We start from the raw sequence: 23,466 nt of genomic DNA on the forward strand, positions 1-23,466 counted from the left end.
TAGGAGCCGGCACCTCAGCATTAAAGGATTAAGTATACAAAACCAAAATTCAGCCAGGGAGAAATGTTAGACAAATGACCAGAAAAGTAGGAAATGTCAGGGGAATAATGAGTTCACACTACAGTGACTTTCTCCTGACATCTACAGCTTTGGCAAACTCCAAGTCTGATGCCACTTGAGTTTAAAAAGATCTCTGTCTTGTGGTTGATAAGAAAAAGAATTACCCAGTACCAAATGAAGAGTGGCATCTGACACTACCCTCATTTCAACAGTCCATTGTAGCGATATTGCCTCTAGAATCCTTTCTCAGCATCTGTACTTAGAAGTGGCTTCTCTCTCCTTTGATTCTCAAGAGCTGAAACAGGACACTTGCTGGTAGCAGTCTGTCATGTAGTTAAGACATTATGACCAAGTAGTATTGATGGTCTGAATTTTATGCAGAGTCAAAATGTTAATACCTGATTTTTATATTACCCAGTAATCCACGCAATACCTAGTGTTGAGGCTTAGGAATGAGATGAGGATCAAAAATGGATGGAGACTTCAGGATATAGTGAGAGTATTACTTTGGAAGATGATTTGATGTTAAAAAAAAGTTAATGGTTTACATTTTAGATCATGTCAAAAGAGTTGCTTCAAAATAACATGTAATAGGCAGCATTTGAACTATTCTTACTACCTTACTTAGCTCTTTTTACCAGGTATCATTTAAAATGTGCAAGTCTTATTTTTCTTCTAAACTATGAGCTCCTAGAAATCAGGGTCCATGTCTTTTATAATTTATTTGATGCCAAAATACCTAACATGGGGAATTTCTTGAAGCAAGAGCTCAATAAGTAATTATTAAATAAGTAGATGGGTGGATGAATGAATGGTTGTTTGAGGGGATGGATGCTCACATTATCAGTCCAGTCCCTAAATGTCTATTTCATGTATAAAGAAGCTTTTTTATAGTAAGCATAGACCCAGAGAACATTGCATTTATTGATTTCACTTTGGCCTTTAGGGCATATGCTTACTTTGAAAAGTAAAATGGGAATGTCTCTTACCAACTCAAAACATATGCTTTTCCTATTTGTCAGTAACCAAGGAGCACAGAGATTGGTGCTGGTGAATCTATATTTTCAAAGCCTCTTCAATTGTTTCTAATGCACAACCAAATTTTGAGAATATTGCATTGCATCATATATGTGTTCCTTATGTGAGACGTCATAGGGTATAGTTTCTTTTGTCATTACCAGCAGGAAAAATATGCTTCCTTTTAGGGAATGATAATAATAATGACATATATTAGCACTACTCTGTGCCAGGCACTCTGTAAGAGTTTTACAAACACTTTTTCATTTACTTGGTGTTAGTTGCATGGCTTACCTGATTTAATCCCCACATCACTGGGATATAAGTACTGATATTATTCTCAGGGCACTAGTAACACTAAAGACATTCACCCTGTGATCTAGGTTAGATCTAGATTAAAGTTACATGCCAATCTTTCAATATAGAACAATGGTTTGTAATACCATGGAGTTAACTGCCACTGATGATATTAATAATAATAGTGGAATAAAAACATGTTTGATTATTATATGCTGGAAACTTTTCTATGCAGTTAATATGTATTAACCCATTTAATCCTCACAAGAATTTTCTGTGGTAGGGTCTGTTTTCATTAGGATTTACAGATGAGGAAACCAGGGTAGGTGTATTAGGCTGGTAGGTATAGTTTATGTAAAGGCCATAACTTTTCTTGGTCAACTGGTGATTTCAAATGAAATATTGGGAGTTTAATCATTCTCTCACTTAAGAAGTTTGTGTATTTAGGAAAAAAATTAAAATTATATCAACTATCAGATCAGTTTTTATAAAATGAATATATGTGTGTATGTGTGTGTATGTATATATATATGTGTGTGTGTATATATATATATATAAAAAAAATACCAGAGACTGGATAATTTATAAGGAAAGAAACTTAATTGGCTAGTGGTTCTATAGGCTGTATAGAAAACATAGTACTGCCGTCTGCTTCTAGGGAGGCCTCAAGAAGCTTTTAGTCATGACAGAAGGCAAAGTGGGAGCAGGCACTTCACATAGCAAAAGCAGGAACAAGAAAAAGAGATAATGTGTGTGTAGCGGGGATGGAGAGGTACCACATGCTTTTAACCAACCAGATCTCATGTGAACTCAGAGCAAAAGCTCACTTTTAGCATGCCCCTTCAAATGTCTGTCCTTCACAGCAAGGATGGAAACCTAAAGTGACTATACTTTCTCTTTTTTCCAAGGCAGTTGTTTTCAAAGTAGGCAGATTCAGGTTCAGGTAAAATTGTGCATATCTAGACCCTATTAATTTAGCATTGCTAGGGCCTGAATAGTTGTGTCTTGCCAAAATTCCTATATTAATACATAACACCTAAAGTGATAGTTCCGGGAATTGGGGTCTTTGGGAGGTGATTAGGTAATCAGGGTAGAGCCCTCCTGAATGGGATTAGTGTCCTTATAAAAGAAATCCCAGAGAACTAGTTCATCCCTTTCGCCATGTGAGGACACAGCTAGAAGGCACACCATCTACACATGAGAAAGCCCTTAACAGATACTGAATCTGCTGGTGCCTTGATCTTGGACTTCCCATGCTCCAGAACTGTGACAAATTAATTTCTGTGCTTCATAAGCTGCTCATTTTATGGCATTTTGTCATAGTGATCCAAACAATCTAAGACAAACATCTTCTCATTATTGGCTATTTCTTGTTTCTCCCTCTAGACTAAGGTGCCTACCAAGATGTTCCACCTGCAAGGTCTACAGATGCTGCAAATGCTACAGAAATCCTTGAGGAAGGGCCTCCCTGAGCCCTTAAAGGTGAGAATGGAACATTCTCAGGGAAGCAAACGGCTGCACCTTTCTGTGAGCCAGATAGGGAAAAGAATGAACTTTTACTGAGCATCTACTCTGTGACAGGAACTCATGTTTCATCTCATTTAGTTCACATCACCTCTTCGTAAGGGAGGTACATTATACTCATGTTCCAGAATAGGAAACAGGTCTTAGTAATGTGACTTGCACAATATCTAGTGGCAAATTATTGATCTTTCCTGACTCAAAAACATTTCAGTGTTTACTTTTAAAAAATATTTTACAATAATACTGAAAATTTCCCATGAGTTGTTCTTAAAAGGTTGATACTGGTGCATATTAATATTTAAACATTTGTTCCTGATGAGAGGTCAACCACCATATGTCTTCTTGGCATATGTAATAGGTCAAATTCTAGTTCATCAAAACCCAAAATATTGTATATTATCCATGAAGAAGATGTAGAAACGGTTATGCACTGTTATCATTTTATTGCAACAATATTTGCAATCCAGCAAAAGGGTTTGATTTAGGCATGTTTTCTACTTTTTTTTAATTTTTAATATTCAGGCAATGACTGAAAGTAGTAACTAATTTTTAAAACCTCCTTTCTATACCTAAAAATAGAAGCTGAATTTACACAGATTATTCCAGCACCAGCACCAACTGGGACCTCAGGGCCAGGAACAACGGCAGTACAGAAGCAGTGGTAGCAATAGAAAACACTTGTGGCCTTACCCTACACTAGCCACTGGGCTTTATTTATGAATGCACATGAACCTAAAAACACCCCTATGGAGAGTATGTCTATTCTCCCTATGTTACAGATGATGAATCTAAGGCAGAGAGAACTTGAATAACTTGCTCACCTAGTTACCACTGAGACCAGGAATATAATTCACATAGCCTATTTCAACTTTCCTTAGCCCCCCTACATGTTTTGAGCCACACGGAACTTCAAAACCAAATTCTAGCAAGAGTATAGAGAAACTGGATCTCCCATACATTGCTCATGGGAATGTGAAATGGTACAGCCACCTGGAAAAACAATTTGCAAGTTTCTTTAAAAACTAAACATGCGACTATCATACATCCAGAAATTGCACTCTGGAGTATTTGCCCCAGAGAAATACAAATTTATGTTCACACAAAAATATGTACACAAATGTTTATAACAGCTAATACAAATAGCCCAAAACTGGAAACAACCCAATATTCTTCAGTAGATGAATGACTGAATGAACTGTGGTGCATCCACACTGTGGAATACTACTAAGTGATAAAAAGGAATGGGCTACTGATACCTGCAACAACCTACCTGGATGAATCTCCAGAGAATTATGTTGAGGGGAAAAAAGCCAATCCCAAAAGGCTGCACGCTGTTTAATTCCATTTATATAAAATTCTTTAAGTGGCAAAGTTATGGGAAAGGATAGATTAATGGTTGCCAGTGGTTAAAAACAGGGTAGGGAGTAGGAAGATAGTGGGTGTAACTATAAAAAGGCAACATGAGGCATCCTTATGGTTGCAAAAATGTTCTGGATCTTGATTGTACCAACGTCAATATCCTGGTTGTAATACTGTAGTATGGTTTTTGCAAGATGTTACTGTGTGAAAAAATGGTAGAGAGGACATATAAGATTTCTGTGTATTATTTCCTTTTTTTTTTGAGATGGGGTCTCCCTCTGTCACCCAGGCTGGAGTGCAGTGGCATGATCTCAGCACACTGCAGCCTCTGCCTCCCGGGTCCAAGTGATTCTCCTGCCTCAGCCTCCCAAGTAGCTGGGATTACAGGCGCCTGCCACCACAGCTGGCTAATTTTTTGTATTTTCAGTAGAGATGGGGTTTCCCCATGTTGGGCAAGCTGATCTCGGACTCCTGACGTCAGATGATCCACCTGGCTCGGCATCCCAAAGTGCTAGGATTACAGGCATCAACCACCCGATCTATATTATTTCTGCTTTTGTTTTTTTGAGACAGAGTCTCACTCTGTCACACAGGCTGGAGTGCAGTGGTATGATCACAGCTCACTGCGGCCTCGACCTCCTGAGGTTAAGTGATCTTCCTGCCTCAGCCCCCCACGTGGCTGGGACCACAGGTATGCGCCTCCACACCTGGTTGACTTTTTGATTTTTTGTAGATATGGGGTCTCATAATGTTGCCCAGTCTGTTCTTGAACTCTTGGGCTCAAGCGATCCTCCTGCCTTCCAAAGTGCTAGGGTTACAGGTGTAAGCCAACGAACCCAGCCTGCCATTTACTATTTCTTACAACTGCCTATGAATCTACAATTATCTCAAAATTAAAGTGATAAAAAGTTAAAAAGTAGATTCTTAGAGCAGAACAGTTTTTTTTTTTTTTTTTGAGACAGGATCTCACTCTGTCACCCAGGTTGGAGTGCAGTGGTGTGATCTTGGCTCATGGCAACCTCTGCCTCCCAGGCTCATGTGATCCTCCCACTTCAGTCTCCAGAGTAGCTGGGACCTCCTGAGTAGTGCGCACCACCACACCCAGCTAGTTTTGTGTATTTTTGGTAGAGACGGGGTTTCGCATTGTTGCCCAGGCTGGTCTCTGCTCACATCTGATGATGTGAGCTGGCTCTAGGTGTTGAGTTCCTGAAAGTTCAGGTAGCTTTTGATACCTTGGACAGCTGTCATCAGTATTAAGTAAAATAACTGCAATAAAATGAACATGTAACATTTCTTGAGCACTTGCTGTGTATCAGAAGCCAAGTTTATTACATAAAATATCTCACATAATTCTCACACCAACATTTGGAGGTAGGTTCAAAGCTAAGCTTATTTCGTAGATGAAGAAACTGAAGCACAAAGGCAGCAATTTAACTGAGTTCACACAGTAAGTAGCAGAGCCGAGATTTTCTTCTTACCACTTTAAGCCACATACTAACCATTATGCTCACCCACTTGGTACAATGCCCTTCACTTTGGTCAACAAATATACATTTATGTTTTTATGATTTATATTTGTTCAGAACCTGCATCCTAGTCCCACCACAGGAGTCAGGTTGATGTTAGTGACGTTTTATTGGTCTGATGCCTGTCTCCTTGACTGATGTTTGCTCTCAGGCACATCACTCAACCTGTATGTGCTTCGGTTTTTCATACAAAATGGGGATAATGAGAGCTCCTACCTCTTGGGGTACTTGTCAGGATGAAAGGACTGTATATTGAGCAGGTAGACCTGTGCTTGGCACACAGAAAACTTCTGTGAGTGTTAGCTATTATTAGCCAGGAAAATCATGGGCACATTGGTTCCACTTATTTTGCACTGAGAAATAAGTAAGACTTCACACAATGTTTGCGTGCCCTGAATATATTCACATCCTTCAATCCCAACCATTGGTGTGCCTTCCTTTCACTCTGGAGAAGACAAAGGTGAGCTTTCTTCCTTTTTTTTTTTAATTGTACTTTAAGTTTTAGGGTACATGTGCACAACGTGCAGGTTTGTTACATATGTATACATGTGCCATGTTGGTGTGCTGCACCCATTAACTCATCATTTACATTAGGTATATCTCCTAATGCTATCCCTCCCCACTCCACCCACCCCATGACAGTCCCCGGTGTGTGACGTTCCCCTCCCTGTGTCCATGTGTTCTCATTGTTCAATTCCCACCTATAAGTGAGAACATGCAGTGTTTGGTTTTTTGTCCTTGTGATAGTTTGCTGAGAATGACGGTTTCCAGCTTCATCCATGTCCCTACAAAGGACATGAACTCATCATTTTTTATGGCTGCATAGTATTCCATGGTGTATATGTGCCACATTTTCTTTTTTTTTTAATTTTGTTGTAAAGTTTATTTTTCCATTTTATATCTACCTCATATAAATCAGGGAAAACAAACATGGCATCTTAATTTTCTTAATGAAATATGTAGGATTCTACTCTGCTTACTGCTCTATAGAAATGAAAACGTGGAGAACATTTAAAAGATGAAGTGAATAAAGTAAAGCTCTTCCAATGCACACACTAAACAATTTTAAATTTAGGGACTGTTGAGTCATCTTCATGCTGAATTCAAATCAAATCTGTTAGATTTAGCAGCCATTAACTGTGTTCTGGAAATGCTATGGTTTAACCCAATCCCATTTTGCATTTTATGTGTTAAATATTGTGTTCCTGCATTATAAAGTGCTTCAGGGATGATTAACAGTCTCAAATTGAAGGAAATAGTCTTAGAGTAACATTTAAAGTTTAGTTGGCATTACCAATAGGCAGCCTTTCTGTAGCTGTAAAAACCCAACACGAACTTTTTCTCTTCCTGTTTCTCTATGACTCTCTTCACTGAAAAATGTTCCTCGTTTAATTCTATTAATTATATTATGTCTCCCTGTTTTCCTTGGGATATAGGATAATGGTGTAATTTTTTAAAACTATTATAGATAAGACTGGTGCTTTGAATGAACATGTTAGATGTATTTTAATTCCTTTGGGTAGATGTATTCATTTTAATTATTTCTCTGGATTTGCTACAGTCCTAACAAAATTTCTTTTTTAAAAAAGATATGACAAATGAAATCTAGGTATTTAGAATATTGCCTGAATGTTATTAAGTCACATATAAAGAGAAGATTGGCATTTCTGGGCAAACAAAAGTGTTAGCAGCCGGGCATAGTGGTGCATGCCTGTAATCTCAGCTACTCAGGAGGCTGAGGCCGGAGAATCTCTTGAGCCCAGGAATTTGAGACAAGCCTGGGCAACATAATGAGATCTCATCTCAAAAAGTAAAATAAAATAAAAATAAAGTGTTAGTCTAATCAATACTGGTATTTTGCTATTTTAGCTTGGTTTGAGGTCAGTGGAAATGAAAATAATTGTCTTAAACTGCTTTTATTTTTTATTTTTTTTAAAACAATTCTTCCACATTACAAAAACTATAGGGATGGTATATGAAGTAACAGTTCTACTTTTTTCAGATCAATATGGGTCAGACATTGTATAATATAAGGATTTAATATATAAGCTATTAATTTTGCTGCTAGTCAATTTTAACAAATTGAGTTATTTCAGATAAAGCTTTTGCTCTAGACTTCAGACTGCTTTATCCATTTTTCACATCCTGCATTTTACAATGAGACATTGTAGGGAGGAAGCACTGTTTTTTTTTTCTTTTTATTATTATTATTATTATTATTATTATTATTATTATACTTTAGGCTCGATGGTACATGTGCGCAACGTGCAGGTAAGTTACATATGTATATATGTGCCATGCTGGTGCACTGCACCCACTAACTCGTCATCTAGCATTAGGTATATCTCCCAGTGCTATCCCTCACCCCTCCTCCCACCCCACAACAGTCCCCGAAGTGTGATGTTCCCCTTCCTGTGTCCATGTGTTCTCATTGTTCAATTCCCACCTATGAGTGAGAATATGCGGTGTTTGGTTTTTTGTTCTTACGATAGTTTACAGAGAATGATGATTTCCAATTTCATCCATGTCCCTACAAAGGACATGAACTCATCATTTTTTATGGCTGCATAGTATTCCATGGCATATATGTGCCACATTTTCTTAATCCAGTCTATCATTGTTGGACATTTGGGTTGGTTCCAAGTCTTTGCTATTGTGAATAATGCCGCAATAAACATACGTGTGCATGTGTCTTTATAGCAGCACGATTTATAGTCCTTTGGGTATATACCCAGTAATGGGATGGCTCAGTCAAATGGAATTTCTAGTTCAAGATCCCTGAGGAATCACCACACTGACTTCCACAAGGGATGAACTAGTTTCCAGTCCCACCAACAGTGTAAAAGTGTTCCTATTTCTCCACATCCTCTCCAGCACCTGTTGTTTCCTGACTTTTTAATGATTGCCATTCTAACTGGTGTGAGATGGTATCTCATTGTGGTTTTGATTTGCATTTCTCTGATGGCCAGTGATGGTGAGCATTTTTTCATGAGTTTTTTGGCTGCATAAATGTCTTCTTTTGAGAAGTGTCTGTTCATGTCCTTTGCCCACTTTTTGATGGGGTTGTTTGTTTTTTTCTTGTAAATTTGTTTGAGTTCATTGTAGATTCTGGATATTAGCCCTTTGTCAGATGAGTAGGTTGCGAAAATGTTCTCCCATTTTGTAGGTTGCCTGTTCACTCTGATGGTAGTTTCCTTTGCTGTGCAGAAGCTCTTTAGTTTCATTACATCCCATTTGTCAATTTTGGCTTTTGTTGCCATTGCTTTTGGTGTTTTAGACATGAAGTCCTTGCCCATGCCTATGTCCTGAATGGTAATGCCTAGGTTTTCTTCTAGGATTTTTATGCTTTTAGGTCTAACATTTAAGTCTTTAATCCATCTTGAATTGATTTTTGTATAAGTTGTAAGGAAGGGATCCAGTCTCAGCTTTCTACATATGGCTAGCCAGTTTTCCCAGCACCATTTATTAAATAGGGAATCCTTTCCCCATTTCTTGTTTTTCTCAGGTTTGTCAAAGATCAGATAGTTGTAGATATGTGGCATTATTTCTGACGGCTCTGTTCTGTTCCATTGATCTATATCTCTGTTTTGGTACCAGTAACATGCTGTTTTGCTTACTGTAGCCTTGTAGTATAGTTTGAAGTCAGGTAGTGTGATGCCTCCAGCTTTGTTCTTTTGGCTTAGGATTGACTTGGCGATGCGGGCTCTTTTTTGGTTCCATATGAACTTTAAAGTAGTTTTTTCCAATTCTGTGAAGAAAGTCATTGGTAACTTGATGGGGATGGCATTGAATCTGTAAATTACCTTGGGAAAAATGGCGATTTTCATGATATTGATTCTTCCTACCCATGAGCATGGAATGTTCTTCCATTTGTTTGTATCCTCTTTTATTTCCTTGAGCAGTGGTTTGTAGTTCTCCTTGAAGAGGTCCTTCACATCCCTTGTAAGTTGGATTCCTAGGTATTTTATTCTCTTTGAAGCAGTTGTGAATGGGAGTTCACTCATGATTTGGCTATCTGTTTGTCTGTTATTGATGTATAAGAATGCTTGTGATTTTTGTACATTGATTTTGTATCCTGACACTTTGCTAAGTTGCTTATCAGCTTAAGGAGATTTTGGGCTGAGACGATGGGGTTTTCTAGATATACTATCATCTCATCTGCAAACAGGGACAATTTGACTTCCTCTTTTCCTAATTGAATACCCTTGATTTCCTTCTCTTGCCTAATTGCCCTGGCCAGAACTTCCAACACTATGTTGAATAGAAGTGGTGAGAGAGGGCATCCCTGTCTTGTGCCAGTTTTCAAAGGGAATGCTTCCAATTTTTGCCCATTCAGTATGATATTGGCTGTGGGTTTGTCATAGATAGCTCTTATTATTTTGAGATATGTCCCATCAATACCTAATTTATTGAGAGTTTTTAGCATGAAGTGTTGTTGAATTTTGTCAAAGGACTTTTCTGCATCTATTGAGATAATCATGTGGTTTTTGTCTTTGGTTCTGTTTATATGCTGGATTACATTTATTGATTTGCATATATTGAACCAGCCTTGCATCCCAGGGATGAAGCCCACTTGATCATGGTGGATAAGCTTTTTGATGTGCTGCTAGATTTGGTTTGCCAGTATTTTATTGAGGATTTTTGCATCAATGTTCATCAAGGATATTGGTCTAAAATTCTCTTTTTTTGTTGTGTCTCTGCCCGGCTTTGGTATCAGGATGATGCTGGCCTCATAAAATGAGTTAGGGAGGATTCCCTCTTTTTCTATTAATTGGAATAGTTTCAGAAGGAATGGTACCGGTTCCTCCTTGTACCTCTGGTAGAATTCGGCTGTGAACCCATCAGGTCCTGGACTTTTTATGGTTGGTAAGCTATTGATTATTGCCACAATTTCAGCTCCTGTTATTGGTCTATTCAGAGATTCAACTTCTTCCTGGTTTAGTCTTGGGAGGGTGTATGTGTTGAGGAATTTATCCGTTTCTTCTAGATTTTCTAGTTTATTTGCATAGAGGTGTTTGTAATATTCTCTGATGGTAGTTTGTATTTCTGTGGGATCAGTGGTGATATCCCCTTTATCATTTTTTATTGCATCTATTTGATTCTTCTCTCTTTTTTTCTTTATTAATCTTGCTAGTGGTCTATCAATTTTGTTGAATCTTTCAAAAAGCCAGCTCCTGGTTTCATTGATTTTTTGAAGGGTTTTTTGTGTCTCTATTTCCTTCAGTTCTGCTCTGATTTTAGTTATTTCTTGCCTTCTGCTAGCTTTTGAATGTGTTTGCTCTTGCTTTTCTAGTTCTTTTAATTGTGATGTTAGGGTGTCAATTTTGGTTCTTTCCTGCTTTCTCTTGTGGGCATTTAGTGCTATAAATTTCCCTCTACACACGGCTTTGAATGCATCCCAGAGATTCTGGTATGTTGTGTCTTGGTTCTCGTTGGTTTCAAAGAACATCTTTATTTCTGCCTTCATTTCGTTATGTACCCAGTAGTCATTCAGGAGCAGGTTGTTCAGTTTCCACGTGGTTGAGTGGTTTTGAGTGAGATTCTTAATCCTGAGTTCTAGCTTGATTGCACTGTGATCTGAGAGATAGTTTGTTATAATTTCTGTTCTTTTACATTTATTGAGGAGAGCTTTATTTCCAAGTATATGGTCAATTTTGGAATAGGTGTGGTGTGGTGCTGAAGAAAATGTACATTCTGTTGATTTGGGGTGGAGAGTTCTGTAGATGTCTATTAGGTCCGCTTGGTGCAGAGCTGAGTTCAATTCCTGGGTATCCTTGTTGACTTTCTGTCTCGTTGATCTGTCTAATGTTGACAGTGGGGTGTTAAAGTCTCCCATTATTAATGTGTGGGAGTCTAAGTCTCTTTGTAGGTCACTCAGGACTTGCTTTATGAATCTGGGTGCTCCTGTATTGGTTGCATATATATTTAGGATAGTTAGCTCTTCTTGTTGAATTAATCCCTTTACCATTATGTAATGGCCTTCTTTGTCTCTTTTGATCTTTGTTGGTTTAAAGTCTGTTTTATCAGACACTAGGATTGCAACCTCTGCCTTTTTTTGTTTTCCATTTGCTTGGTAGATCTTCCTCCATCCTTTTATTCTGAGCCTATGTGTGTCTCTGCACGTGAGATTGGTTTCCTGAATACAGCACACTGATGGGTCTTGAGTCTTTATCCAATTTGCCAGTCTGTGTCTTTTAATTGGAGCATTTAGTCCATTTACATTTAAAGTTAATATTGTTATGTGTGAATCTGATCCTGTCATTATGATGTTAGCTGGTTATTTTGCTCATTAGTTGATGCAGTCTCTTCCTAGTCTCGATGGTCTTTACATTTCGGTATGATTTTGCAGTGGCTGGTACCGGTTGTGCCTTTCCATGTTTAGCACTTCCTTCAGGAGCTCTTTTAGGGCAGGCCTGGTGGTGACAAAGTCTCTCAGCATTTGCTTGTCTGTAAAGGATTTTATTTCTCCTTCACTTATGAAGCTTAGTATGGCAGGATATGAAATTCTGGGTTGAAAATTCTTTTCTTTAAGAACGTTGAATATTGGCCCCACTCTGTTCTGGCTTGTAGGGTTACTGCCGAGAGATCCACTGTTAGTCTGATGGGCTTCCCTTTGATGGTAACCTGACCTTTCTCTCTGGCTGCCCTTAACATTTTTTCCTTCATTTCAACTTTGGTGAATCTGACAATTATGTGTCTTGGAGTTGCTCTTCTCGATGAGTATCTTTGTGGCATTCTCTGTATTTCCTGAATCTGAATGTTGGCCTGCCTTGCTAGATTGGGGAAGTTCTCCTGGATAATATCCTGCAGAGTGTTTTCCAACTTGTTTCCATTCTCCCTGTCACTTTCAGGTACACCAATCAGATGTAGATTTGGTCTTTTCACATAGTCCCATATTTCTTGGAGGCTTTGCTCGTTTCTTTTTATTCTTTTTTCTCTAAACTTCCCTTCTTGCTTCATTTCATTCATTTCATCTTCCAGGGCTGATACCTTTTCTTCCATTTGATTGTATCAGCTCCTGAGGCTTCTGCATTCTTCACGTAATTCTTGAGCCTTGGTTTTCAGCTCCATCAGCTCCTTTAAGCACTTCACTGTATTGGTTATTCTAGTTATACATTCTTCTAAATTTTTTTCAAAGTTTTCAACTTCTTTGCCTTTGGTTTGAATATCCTCCCATAGCTCAGAGTAATTTGATCGTCTGAAGCCTTCTTCTCTCAGCTCGTCAAAGTCATTCTCCGTCCAGCTTTGTTCTGTTGCTGGTGAGGAACTGCGTTCCTTTGGAGGAGGAGAGGTGCTCTGCTTTTTAGAGTTTCCAGTTTTTCTGCTCTGTTTTTTCCCCATCTTTGTGGTTTTATCTACTTTTGGTCTTTGATGATGGTGATGTACAGATGGGTTTTTGGTGTGGATGTCCTTTCTGTTAGTTTTCCTTCTAACAGACAGGACCCTCAGCTGCGGGTCTGTTGGAGTACCTGGCCGGCCGTGTGAGGTGTCAGTCTGCCCCTGCTGGGGGGTGCCTCCCAGTTAGGCTGCTCGGGGGTCAGGGGTCAGGGACCCACTTGAGGAGGCAGTCAGCCCATTCTCAGATCTCCAGCTGCGTGCTGGGAGAACCACTGCTCTCCTCAAAGCTGTCAGACAGGGACATTTAAGTCTGCAGAGGTTACTGCTCTCTTTTTGTTTGTCTGTGCCCTGCCCCCAGAGGTGGAGCCTACAGAGGCAGGCAGGCCTCCTTGAGCTGTGGTGGGCTCCACCCAGTTCAAGCTTCCAGGCTGCTTTGTTTACCTAAGGGAGCCTGGGCAATGGTGGGCGCCCCTCCCCCAGCCCCGCTGCTGACTTGCTGTTTGATCTCAGACTGCTGTGCTAGTGGTCAGCGAGACTCCGTGGGCGTAGGACCCTCTGAGCCAGGTGCGGGCTATACCCTTCTGGGGCACCGTTTCCTAAGCCCGTCGGAAAAGGACAGTATTCGGGTGGGAGTGGCACCCCTGGAAAGGGAACTCCCTGACCCCTTGAGCTTCCCGAGTGAGGCAATGCCTCGCCCCTGCTTTGGCTGGCACACGGTGCACTCACCCACTGACCTGCGCCCACTGTCTGGCACTCCCTAGTGAGATGAACACGGTACCTCAGATGGAATTGCAGAAATCACCCATCTTCTGTGTCGCTCGTGCTGGGAGCTGTAGACTGGAGCTGTTCCTATTCGGCCATCTTGGCTCCTCCCCCGTGCCACATTTTCTTAATCCAGTCTATCATTGTTGGACATTTGGGTTGGTTCCAAGACTTTGCTATTGTGAATAGTGCCACAATAACCATACATGTGCATATGTCTTTATAGCAGCATGTTTTATAATCCTTTGAGTCCTTTTATATGTAGATCAAGTGGCTTTATTTTCATTTTAAAGAGAGAACTGTCTCTGTTTCTATTGAATTACTATGGCCTCCATGTATTGGTGGGAGACTGTGTAACTTTCCCAGTGTTCATTTTAAAATACACGTAAAAAATCCTTAAACATGTAGACAAATTTTGACCCAGAAATCTCCCTTCTTAAAACTATACCTGAGTAAACACCAGGCACATATGCAAATATTTTATTAAAAATTTATTTAAAGAGGTATTCTAAGCCGGTCATGGTGGCTCACACTGTAATCCCAGCATTTTGGGAGGCTGAGGCGGGTGGATCAACTGAGGTGAGGAGTTCGAGACCAGCGTGGCCAACACGGTGAAACTCTGTCACTACTAAAATACATAAATTATTCAGGCACCATGGTGCGTGCCTGTAATCTCAGCTACTCTGGAGGCTGAGACAGGAGAATTGCTTGAACCCAGGAGGCAGAGGTCGCAGTGAGCTGAGATAGTGCCACTGCACTCCAGCTTATGCTACAGAGTGAGACTGTCTCAAAAAAATAAAATAAAATAAGGCCCGGCATGGTGGCTTACACCTGTAATCCCGTCATTTGGAGAGGCCGAGTCGGGCAGATCATGAGGTCAGGAAATCGAGACCTTCCTGGCAAACATGGTGAAACCCCATTTCTACTAAATATACAAAAATTAGCTGGGTGTGGTAGCGCCCGCCTGTAGTCCCAGCTACTCGGGAGGCTGAGGCAGGAGTATTGCTTGACCCAGGGAGGCAGAGGTTGCAGTGAGCCGAGATCACACCACTGCACTCCAGCCTGGCAACAGAGCGAGACTCTGTCTCAAAAAAAAGGAAAAAAAGAGAGAGATATTCTTTCAAGTGTTACTTGTTACATTGAAAAGTTGGAAACACCAAGTATCCATCAAGAAAATATAGAAAAATAAATTATGGGGCACTTTTACCCATTTCTCCTAGATACTATGTATGTAACAAATGTAAGAAGACTGAAATGTGGAAAGAAGACCGTAGGCCAGTTAGAAACAACACAGCAGTGAGTTCCCTGGGTTTTTTTTTTTGCTTCAAATATCTCACACTTGGTGCTAGAAGAGCTGGGAAACCAGATAAACCAACCATCACAGACAAAGAACCCCCAGGCAAAACCAACCCTCTTTAGCCATAGGACCAGGAAAGCAGGAAACCTAGTAAAGACAGAGACAGGGAGGCAGTCAAGGGTCCCCAGGCAAAACCCCACCTTCAAGCCTAAAACAGCCTGAAGGCTGAAAAAGCAGACTGCCGGTCCCAGATGAAGCCCATCCTTTCCCTGAATATCTTTCTGAATAATGCCCACCTGCTTACTGGGAAGATGGGGTGGAGCCTCAGGACGTTCCTGCCATTTGCATTGCATGGGGGAGAAGCCTGGCCTCTCCTGTTCCTGGGTGGGGACCTGGGATTCAATCTGTGAGATGGGGGCCTGTTAACAGAAACTCCTCTAGCTTTGCTAAGAGTTTTTTTTTTTTTCCTTTTTGCCCAATAAATTTCATTCCCCCTCACCTTGCAAAGTGTCTGTGTGCCTATCTCTTCCTGGTCATGTGGCAAGAACCCAGATTTTTAAAAAACAGTAAGACAGAAAACTTGAGATAATTATCGGCCTACTCCAGCCAAACACCACAGAAAAACTGCAGCTCTATCCCCACCAGCAAAGGCCAAGTGAGGACGCAGGACTTTTCATTACCACCCAGCAGTGAAGAAACCACACATACCCATAATGGCATCAGTAGAGGCTATGCGAGGAGCAGTAACAAGGTACCCAGGCTCTCTGAGCCAAGATTTCACCCGAGGCCTAAGGGGAGACTAAACACCTCCACAGAGATCCCCAGTCCCCCTTGGGTGTCAATGGAAGCTGAGTGGGGAATATGAACTTTCATCCCTAGTTTGCAGCACTGAGGCAGCATCCCTCCCAGAGAAAACAAAATTTACATAAGATCCAAAGTCTCATAACACATAATATCCAATACTCTAGGATTCATTTAAAAAATAATTTGTCATTTAAGAAGCAGAAGCATCTTAACTTGAGTGAGAATCGACATTCAACAGATAAAAAAGCTAGAGGACACAGATTTTAGAATTATCTGACAAGGATTTTAAAGCAACCATCATAAAAATGCTTCGATGGGAAATTACAGAAATGTGCAATGAATTTTAAAAAGTACCTTAAATTTTTATTTTTGTAAAACCTGTGTACATGAATAGAAGAAAACCTGGTAAAATATTTTATTAAATTCTAAAATGGGAGAGTTCATAATTTTTATTCATAAATTGTACTGGTCCGAGTAGTTTACTATGTGAATATTTTTAAAAGATATTTTTATTGGAGTAAAAAAAGTAGAACTTAAAAACTGGCTGGCAGATATGCATATTAGGTATCATCCAATCATTAAAATGCTATTATTTCATAGAAATAAGCCTTGTCCTAGTCAAACACTAGGCATTTTACACTCCCTTTGTAATGTGCTGACTTTCCCACTTTGTTGAAATGGTTTATGAAACCATCTTCTACATAAACCAGGGAAACCCATTTAATCTAAAGACTCTGGTGGACAAGTGGCCTGATTTTAATACAGTGGTTGTCCGCCCTCAGGAGCAGGTAAGATGTGAAGTTTGGAATAAATATGCATCTATGTTCATTTTGCTGTGTGCCTACCTCTTGACTGGAAATACGGTAAACCCTAGGGATACAGGAATTAATCACAGTGATGATGGTTAACAAGTCCCTGTCCTGGAGAAACTCACAGCCTGGAGAAGGGTATAGATAAATCTGTGGATAAATTGCAGCTTGATGTGAATGTGCCAGAACAGAAGCACAAACAAAATACATTAGTAACACAGGGAGAAAATTGACTAAAAGTATAGGTGGTATAATTTCATATTCATTCATTGTTTTATTTTGTTTTCAAGACAAAACCAGCATTCTGCTGCTGCTGAAGACCAAACACACTTTGTTATTTCTTGAATTCAGTTCATGGGAATTAGAGGCAACCAATGAAGAGTTGTGCTAATTTAAGATCATCTTAATGGACAGAGAAGAGGCTGATCTTTTGTTGTAGACATCAGAAGAGCATTTACTAGGCTAGACTTCCGTATTGTAATAAATCAGAACCTGATTCAATTTTCAACTATTAGACTAAGGGTGAAAAAATCGTATCTCTAAAAATATACCAGTCTTGAAACCACACCAACACATTCATCCTAGATCACAACTTCTCACTGTGATATTGTTTCTCCATTGAGATGCTGCACTGCATTGTAAGCAACTGTCCTTAATAAAGTCGGTAAAACAGGGCAGAAGTAAAGAAATAACTATATGTAGTACAGGTTACAGGGAAAAACAACTATATGTGGTAGAGCTTGCAGCGAGAGGATCAGAGAGCTGCTTCCTAGTGGAAATTTTACTAAAACTGGATGTTGAAGATAAATAAGATTTTTGGGGGGGGGGGGGTAGGCCAGGAAAAGTACTATTTTCCAAGCAGAAAAAATAGCAATTGCAATGCAAGAGGTCTAAAAACAGCAGAGCCAATTAGGGAAACTTAAAGAGTAGAATGACATGGTTGAAACTGTGGTTTACATGTTATGTAATAATATTTTTATTAGTAAAGTTAAATAGTAAACATATTTCAAAAATAAGTGTATAATTATATTTTTAAATAGCATGCAAAAATAATTTTTTAAATAAGCTACATTAGTAGGAAAACATTTATAAATATAAAAACATTAAACACATTATCATTTTTATAACTTAATCAGGAGCAAAATGAATACAAATGTTATTTTAAGACCACCAAATTAAATATTAAACTTAAAATGAAGATATTTTAATTATTGACAGAAACCTGAATGAGAAATAATATTTGACCTACTTTTTAAAATCCTATCTTAAAAATAAAATTTGATAGGTAGTAAAATTGCTGAATAGGAAAAGTAATATTGATAATACTTTCCAGATATTAGAGAAAAAAAAAGCTTTCTGATTCTACACTGGTTGAAGAAATGTTTTCTCGTATCTGCTACTTCATATTCAAATAATTCCATCTTGGGTTTAATAAATTTTCTATGTATATTTGAACGAGTACATTGTTTGTTTATTTGATGACATTGCAGTTTGTCTAAAAATGACAAAAAAAATTTAAAGAAAGCATATCTAGTTTATCTTTCTTTGGTTTCACCTTTTATAGATAAGTATTCTAATCCTGTTACCTGTATTGATTTTAATAATGACATGTTTATACCTCATATGTTCTAAAAATCTTTTCACTGGAGCAAGATTTATTTTCTGGCTAAAGATTTTGCTTATCAATTGTTCTTTTTACTTTTCTACTTGAGTTTGGTGGAGATATAGAGAAATAATTTTAAATGAACTATCTTTATTTGTTCAATTCAAAATTTTAAAGCAATAGCTGACTTAGGAATGGTTTTACTCAGGACATTTTTCATTATTAATTGGATAAGGGAGTCTTTGAGTTGACCTCACAATGTAAATAATTTCTAAGTAAAGGCAATACATCAACAGAAAATGCTAATGTTAGTATTTTAAAATATCATAATATAATAGAATACTGAAAAACCAAAATGGCAATCACCAAATACAAACATTTTGGTAATTCTTCTTTTCCTAACTCAAATAGGAAATGACAGATGATCTTGATCACTACACCAATACTTACAAAATCTATTCCAAGGACCCCATGAAATGTCAAGAATTTCTTGGCTTGCCAGAAGTCATAAACTGGAAACAACATTTGCAGATTCAAATTAAGAGAACTGGGATGGGGGCTGACTGCTGGGGTCTCCTGTGTCTACACCTATAGGGTCACTTTTCATTTTGAACAAGCACCCCTGCACCCCACACACCTCTCCTTGAAGCTCCAGACACAGCCTGCTGCCTATTCCTTGTCTCAGCTGCCATCACCTCTATAGAGAATTAGAATCTGAAGACTGCAGTATATCGGGTTTACATAGGAAATCATGACTAATACAAGTCTTAGTACCCAAGGACTCATGATTTATTCTCTGGTGTGCCCAGGTTCTATTATAGAGCATAAGGAAAGGAACAGAGCTTCCTCTTTGTCTCCTCTCTCCCTTATCACAGTCAAGTTAACAAAGGAGCATTTTAGTGGTTAATATCATCTCTGATGTCAGACTAGCTAAGATTGTGACCTTGCTGGGCCTATTATTAGCTGTGTGATCTAGGGCAAGTAACAACCTTTCTGTGGATCTGCTTCCTTATAAAATTGATTATAATAGAATCAAAACACAAAGTCTTTAAGGACTAAATGAGATTTTGAATGGGAAACACTTAGCACTATCCTGGTCTTATCATTTAGGTTTTCAAACCATTCCAAAGTAACAACTTAAAACAATCTTTTGTTAGCTCACAATTGTGTCGGTCAGCAATTTTAACTAGGCTTGGCTATGTGGTCTCAGTCAGCCGGAGAGTTGGCTATGAGCTGGTAGGAATAGACTAGTCATAATCCCAAGTCCGGCTGTCAGTGCCAGCTTTGTTTGTGCTAGCTCTTCACTGCAATGATGGAAGTGGATTGGACAACATGCAGAAGCACAGAGTTTTCAGGATCTGAAAGGAAAGGCAAGCGTCAGTGCACACTTTTCAAGTCTTTTATTGAATTACATTTCCTATTGTTTTTATTGGCCAAAGCAAGCTACTTGACCAAGGCCAGAGTTAGTTCAGAAGAGAAAATCAGGATAGTGAGGCAGGAACAAACTGGGACTAATAGCAACAATTTACTGCACTGAGTACATAGAAATTGTGCATAGCAATTCTTCAATACATCTTAGTTACTATGTTTATACTTCATCATCTTTGGTAGTTATAACTGTACTGTGATGTATTCAGGACTTGGGGCATTATTTCAATTTTAAAATGGAAAAATGTGGGAATAATGTAGCCATTATCACATAAAACATGTATGATGACTGAACACAAAATGTAATGACTCTAAACCTACAGACCTTCCAACTTCATTGAGCAGCTTTTCCCAAACATTAAAATTAACAATGATATCTCATACAATTCCTTAACTTCCCCATCTAGGTTCACAGTCCAGCCTGGATAAGGTGATAGAAAATCTTGCAGCCATCAGTTTGGGCAGGGTCAAGCAAACACAGTGCATTCTCTATGTAATTCCTAAGACAGCAAAGGAATTGATGCCTTCACTGCTAAATGCAAGAAAATTACCCGACCGTGACAAACTCAAGATCATGTAAGTTTGATACAGGCCACTGTGTACTATTCACACCTCTCACTGCTGAAGTAACCTCCTATATTAGTTTTCAGGGACTGCTGCAAATACATTCCCACAAACTGGGGAGCTTAAAACAATAGAAATGTATTCTCTCCTACTTTTGGAGTCTAGAAGTCCAAATTCAAGGGCCATGCTTCATCTGAAACCTGTATGGGAGAATCCTTCCTTGCCTCTTCCAGCTTCTGATGCCTCTAGGCATTTCTTAGCTTGTGGCTGCATTACTGTAGTCTCTAACTCCATCTTCATGTGATCTTCTCTGTGATGTCTCCTCTTTTGTCTGTTATAAGCACTCTTCCCATTGGATTTAAGACTCACCAGATAATTCAGGACGATTTCATGTTGAGATCCTTAACTTTGGGATTCTTACATTTGCAAAACCATATTTCTTTCTAAGTAAGGCCACATATACAGGTTCTGGGTGGACATACATTTGGGGGGCCACCAGTTCACCCACTGTAACTCCCAGCTTCTCTCCCAGCCTTTACACTGGACCCTTTACAATCTATTTTCTGCAAAGTAGCCAGAGCAATCTTTCAAAAATTTAATTTAGACCACGTCCCTTTCTGTTTAAAAGATTCCAATACTTTTCATCTCACCTCAAAATAATTCTGTACTCCTTCACAGCCCTGTAAGAGCCAGCATCCACTAACCTCTAAAACTCATCTTGTCTCCTCCTTTTATTCTCCAACAACACTGGCCTTCCTCATGCTACTCAATCACCACAAGCTCAAGCCCTTTAGCAATTTCCCCTACCCAAAATATCTTCCCCACAACCTCACCCAATCTTTACACACATGATTTCTTTCATTATTCAGGATGGCCTAAATATTATCTCACCAGATGTTTCTGGCTAAAACACCCCACCTAAAGTCACTTCCCAGTTATTCTCCACACATGGCCCAGTTTTACTTTCTTCCATAGCTCTTATGATTATTTGAAATTAGCTAATGTATTTAACTTAAGTATTTATTTGATGTCAGAATTTTTCCCACAATATCACAAACCCCACAACAGCAGGGACTTTCTCTGTTGTTCACTGATAGATCCTCAACAGCCAGGACAGTACCTGACACACAGTAGGTGCTTAATATATGTGTTTGATGCATTCACTTCCTAGAACAAAAAGGTTCCAATAAAGAGAATTTCAACAGATTAGATTTCCTCCCAGTGATTTTTAGTCTGATACTGAATACAAGTGAATGCTGTGGACCCTTTGATCTGGAGATGCTCAATCTCATGGTCTCTGTGTTCATGTGCGTGGAAGAGCTTTGTTCACTTGGTGAAGCATATTACAACCAAAAACAAGCACCTCCATATCTAGAATCTATCCAGATCCTCTTGTCCACCCTATGAGATAGACAAGGTAGGGGACATTCTCCCATTTCGTGACAGAAAACAGGCACTGATGATAAAGTGGCTCAATCACCATGTGCTTGGCTAAGGGCATAACTTGAGCTTGCAACTAAATCTTCCAGTTCCACCTCCTGGCTCTTTTCAGGATGACTCCCAAGCCCCTTTGCACCATTGCAGGAGGCTTCAGACTCCAGTCCTCTTTAACAGGTGTCATCTGCACTCCCTCTTGCTGCTCCTCCCTGACTCTGGCTTTCCTGTTTGTTCTACCTGGTGGCTAAGGTTCCTCTGACACAAACATTCAAAGATTCCATGATTCTAAGTTCTGCCTGCTAGCATGTGCTTTGGGGCACTCATTTATTTTTTCTGAAGCTTTTTCTTTCTGTGTAAAATGAGGATAAAACCTAACACCTGGGCTGTCTAATGTTGTGGGTTATGGCCAAAACCAAATAAAGCAATGATAGCTAATTTCTACAAAGTGCTTACCATCTGCCAGGTGCTCCTCATAAGTGCCTACATCCATTGGCTCATTTGAGCCTCACAACAATTCTGTAAGGGAGGTGTGATTATCAAACCATCATTAGATGAGAAAAGGTAGGAAGTGAGAAGTTAAGTAACCTGCCTGAGGTCACGCAAGTGGTGCTGCTGGGAACCCAGGCAGTGTGGCTGTGGAGCACTCCCCCTTGGAAATGCTCCTATGTGCCTTGCAGGACAATTCAGGGGAAAGCAAACACAATACTTCACAGTATGTGTGATGTGAAGGATGGTTCTTTGACCCTCTTTCCAGTAGCAACTAAGAGATGTTTAAACTCTCATCCCTGGACATTACCCATGCTGCCTTGGTGAATAAATTCTTGCAGTTTGGTGGCAATGAGAGAAGCCAGAGATTCATCGAGCGCTGTATCCGGACCTTCCCCAGCTTCTGTCTTCTGGGGCCAGAAGGGAACCCAGTGTCCTGGACTCTGAGGGACCACACTGGAGAGCTGCAGATGGCAGCCACTGTGCCTGAGTACCAGGGCTGGGATCTCATTGCTCATGTCATCCATTGTAAGATTCAGGCTCTGGGAAAACTTGACTTCCCCATGTATGCCCACGTGGATCAGGCTAACCATTCCATGCCAGGATGAACACCTTCTGTGCTATCCCCTTGCACTGTGATTGGAACCAGTGGAAGTATGTGCCTCTGTGAAGCTGGCCTCAAACATGAAACAGTGTTGGATGGGCTGTGCATGTGGCTGAAGGGGTGACGGTGGATAGAGAGAAAGAATACAGTGTAATGGAGTGTATGAATGTAAAGCAGTGATGAACCATGAGCAAGACAGCCTAGGTCCTTGCCCTCAAATAGCTCATGGACTTCCCTTGGTTTCCTCAGTATGAAGCAGGCCAGGCACTCCTTCTCCCAGGCTGGTGCAGCTCCCACATTCCCAGAATTCTTGTGATGCTTTTTAATCAGTTGCATGCTTTTCTATGTTGCTTTTCCTGGAACTCCTAGCTAATTGACCCTTGTCTATTTGCCAGGAGGCAGGTTCTATGAGTTTTCTCTCTGGCTTTCTATGACTTTTGTTTTTTATTGGTTGGAGGGTGGTCAGTCTTCTCAATGGGCTTTTGCAAAATCATCCTTTCCCAGGTTACTTTCTAAGCCTTGTATTATAATCATCTAAATATATTATACAC

At 39.6% G+C, this 23,466-nt stretch overlaps 1 protein-coding gene across 1 annotated transcript; it reads left to right on the forward strand.

Annotated features, from left to right (window-relative positions):
- The first annotated feature begins 2,778 nt into the window (after nt 1–2,778).
- LOC100448068 (glycine N-acyltransferase) lies at nt 2,779–22,919 on the forward strand. Its single transcript, XM_009235807.3, is given in 5 exon segments — nt 2,779–2,855; nt 16,664–16,772; nt 18,808–18,934; nt 20,232–20,400; nt 22,583–22,919. Coding segments are annotated over 5 exon segments (819 nt in total).
- Nucleotides 22,920–23,466: the final 547 nt, after the last annotated feature.

The sequence above is a fragment of the Pongo abelii genome, chromosome 9 (assembly GCF_028885655.2).
Source record: "Pongo abelii isolate AG06213 chromosome 9, NHGRI_mPonAbe1-v2.0_pri, whole genome shotgun sequence".
Taxonomy (NCBI): Eukaryota; Metazoa; Chordata; class Mammalia; order Primates; family Hominidae; genus Pongo; species Pongo abelii.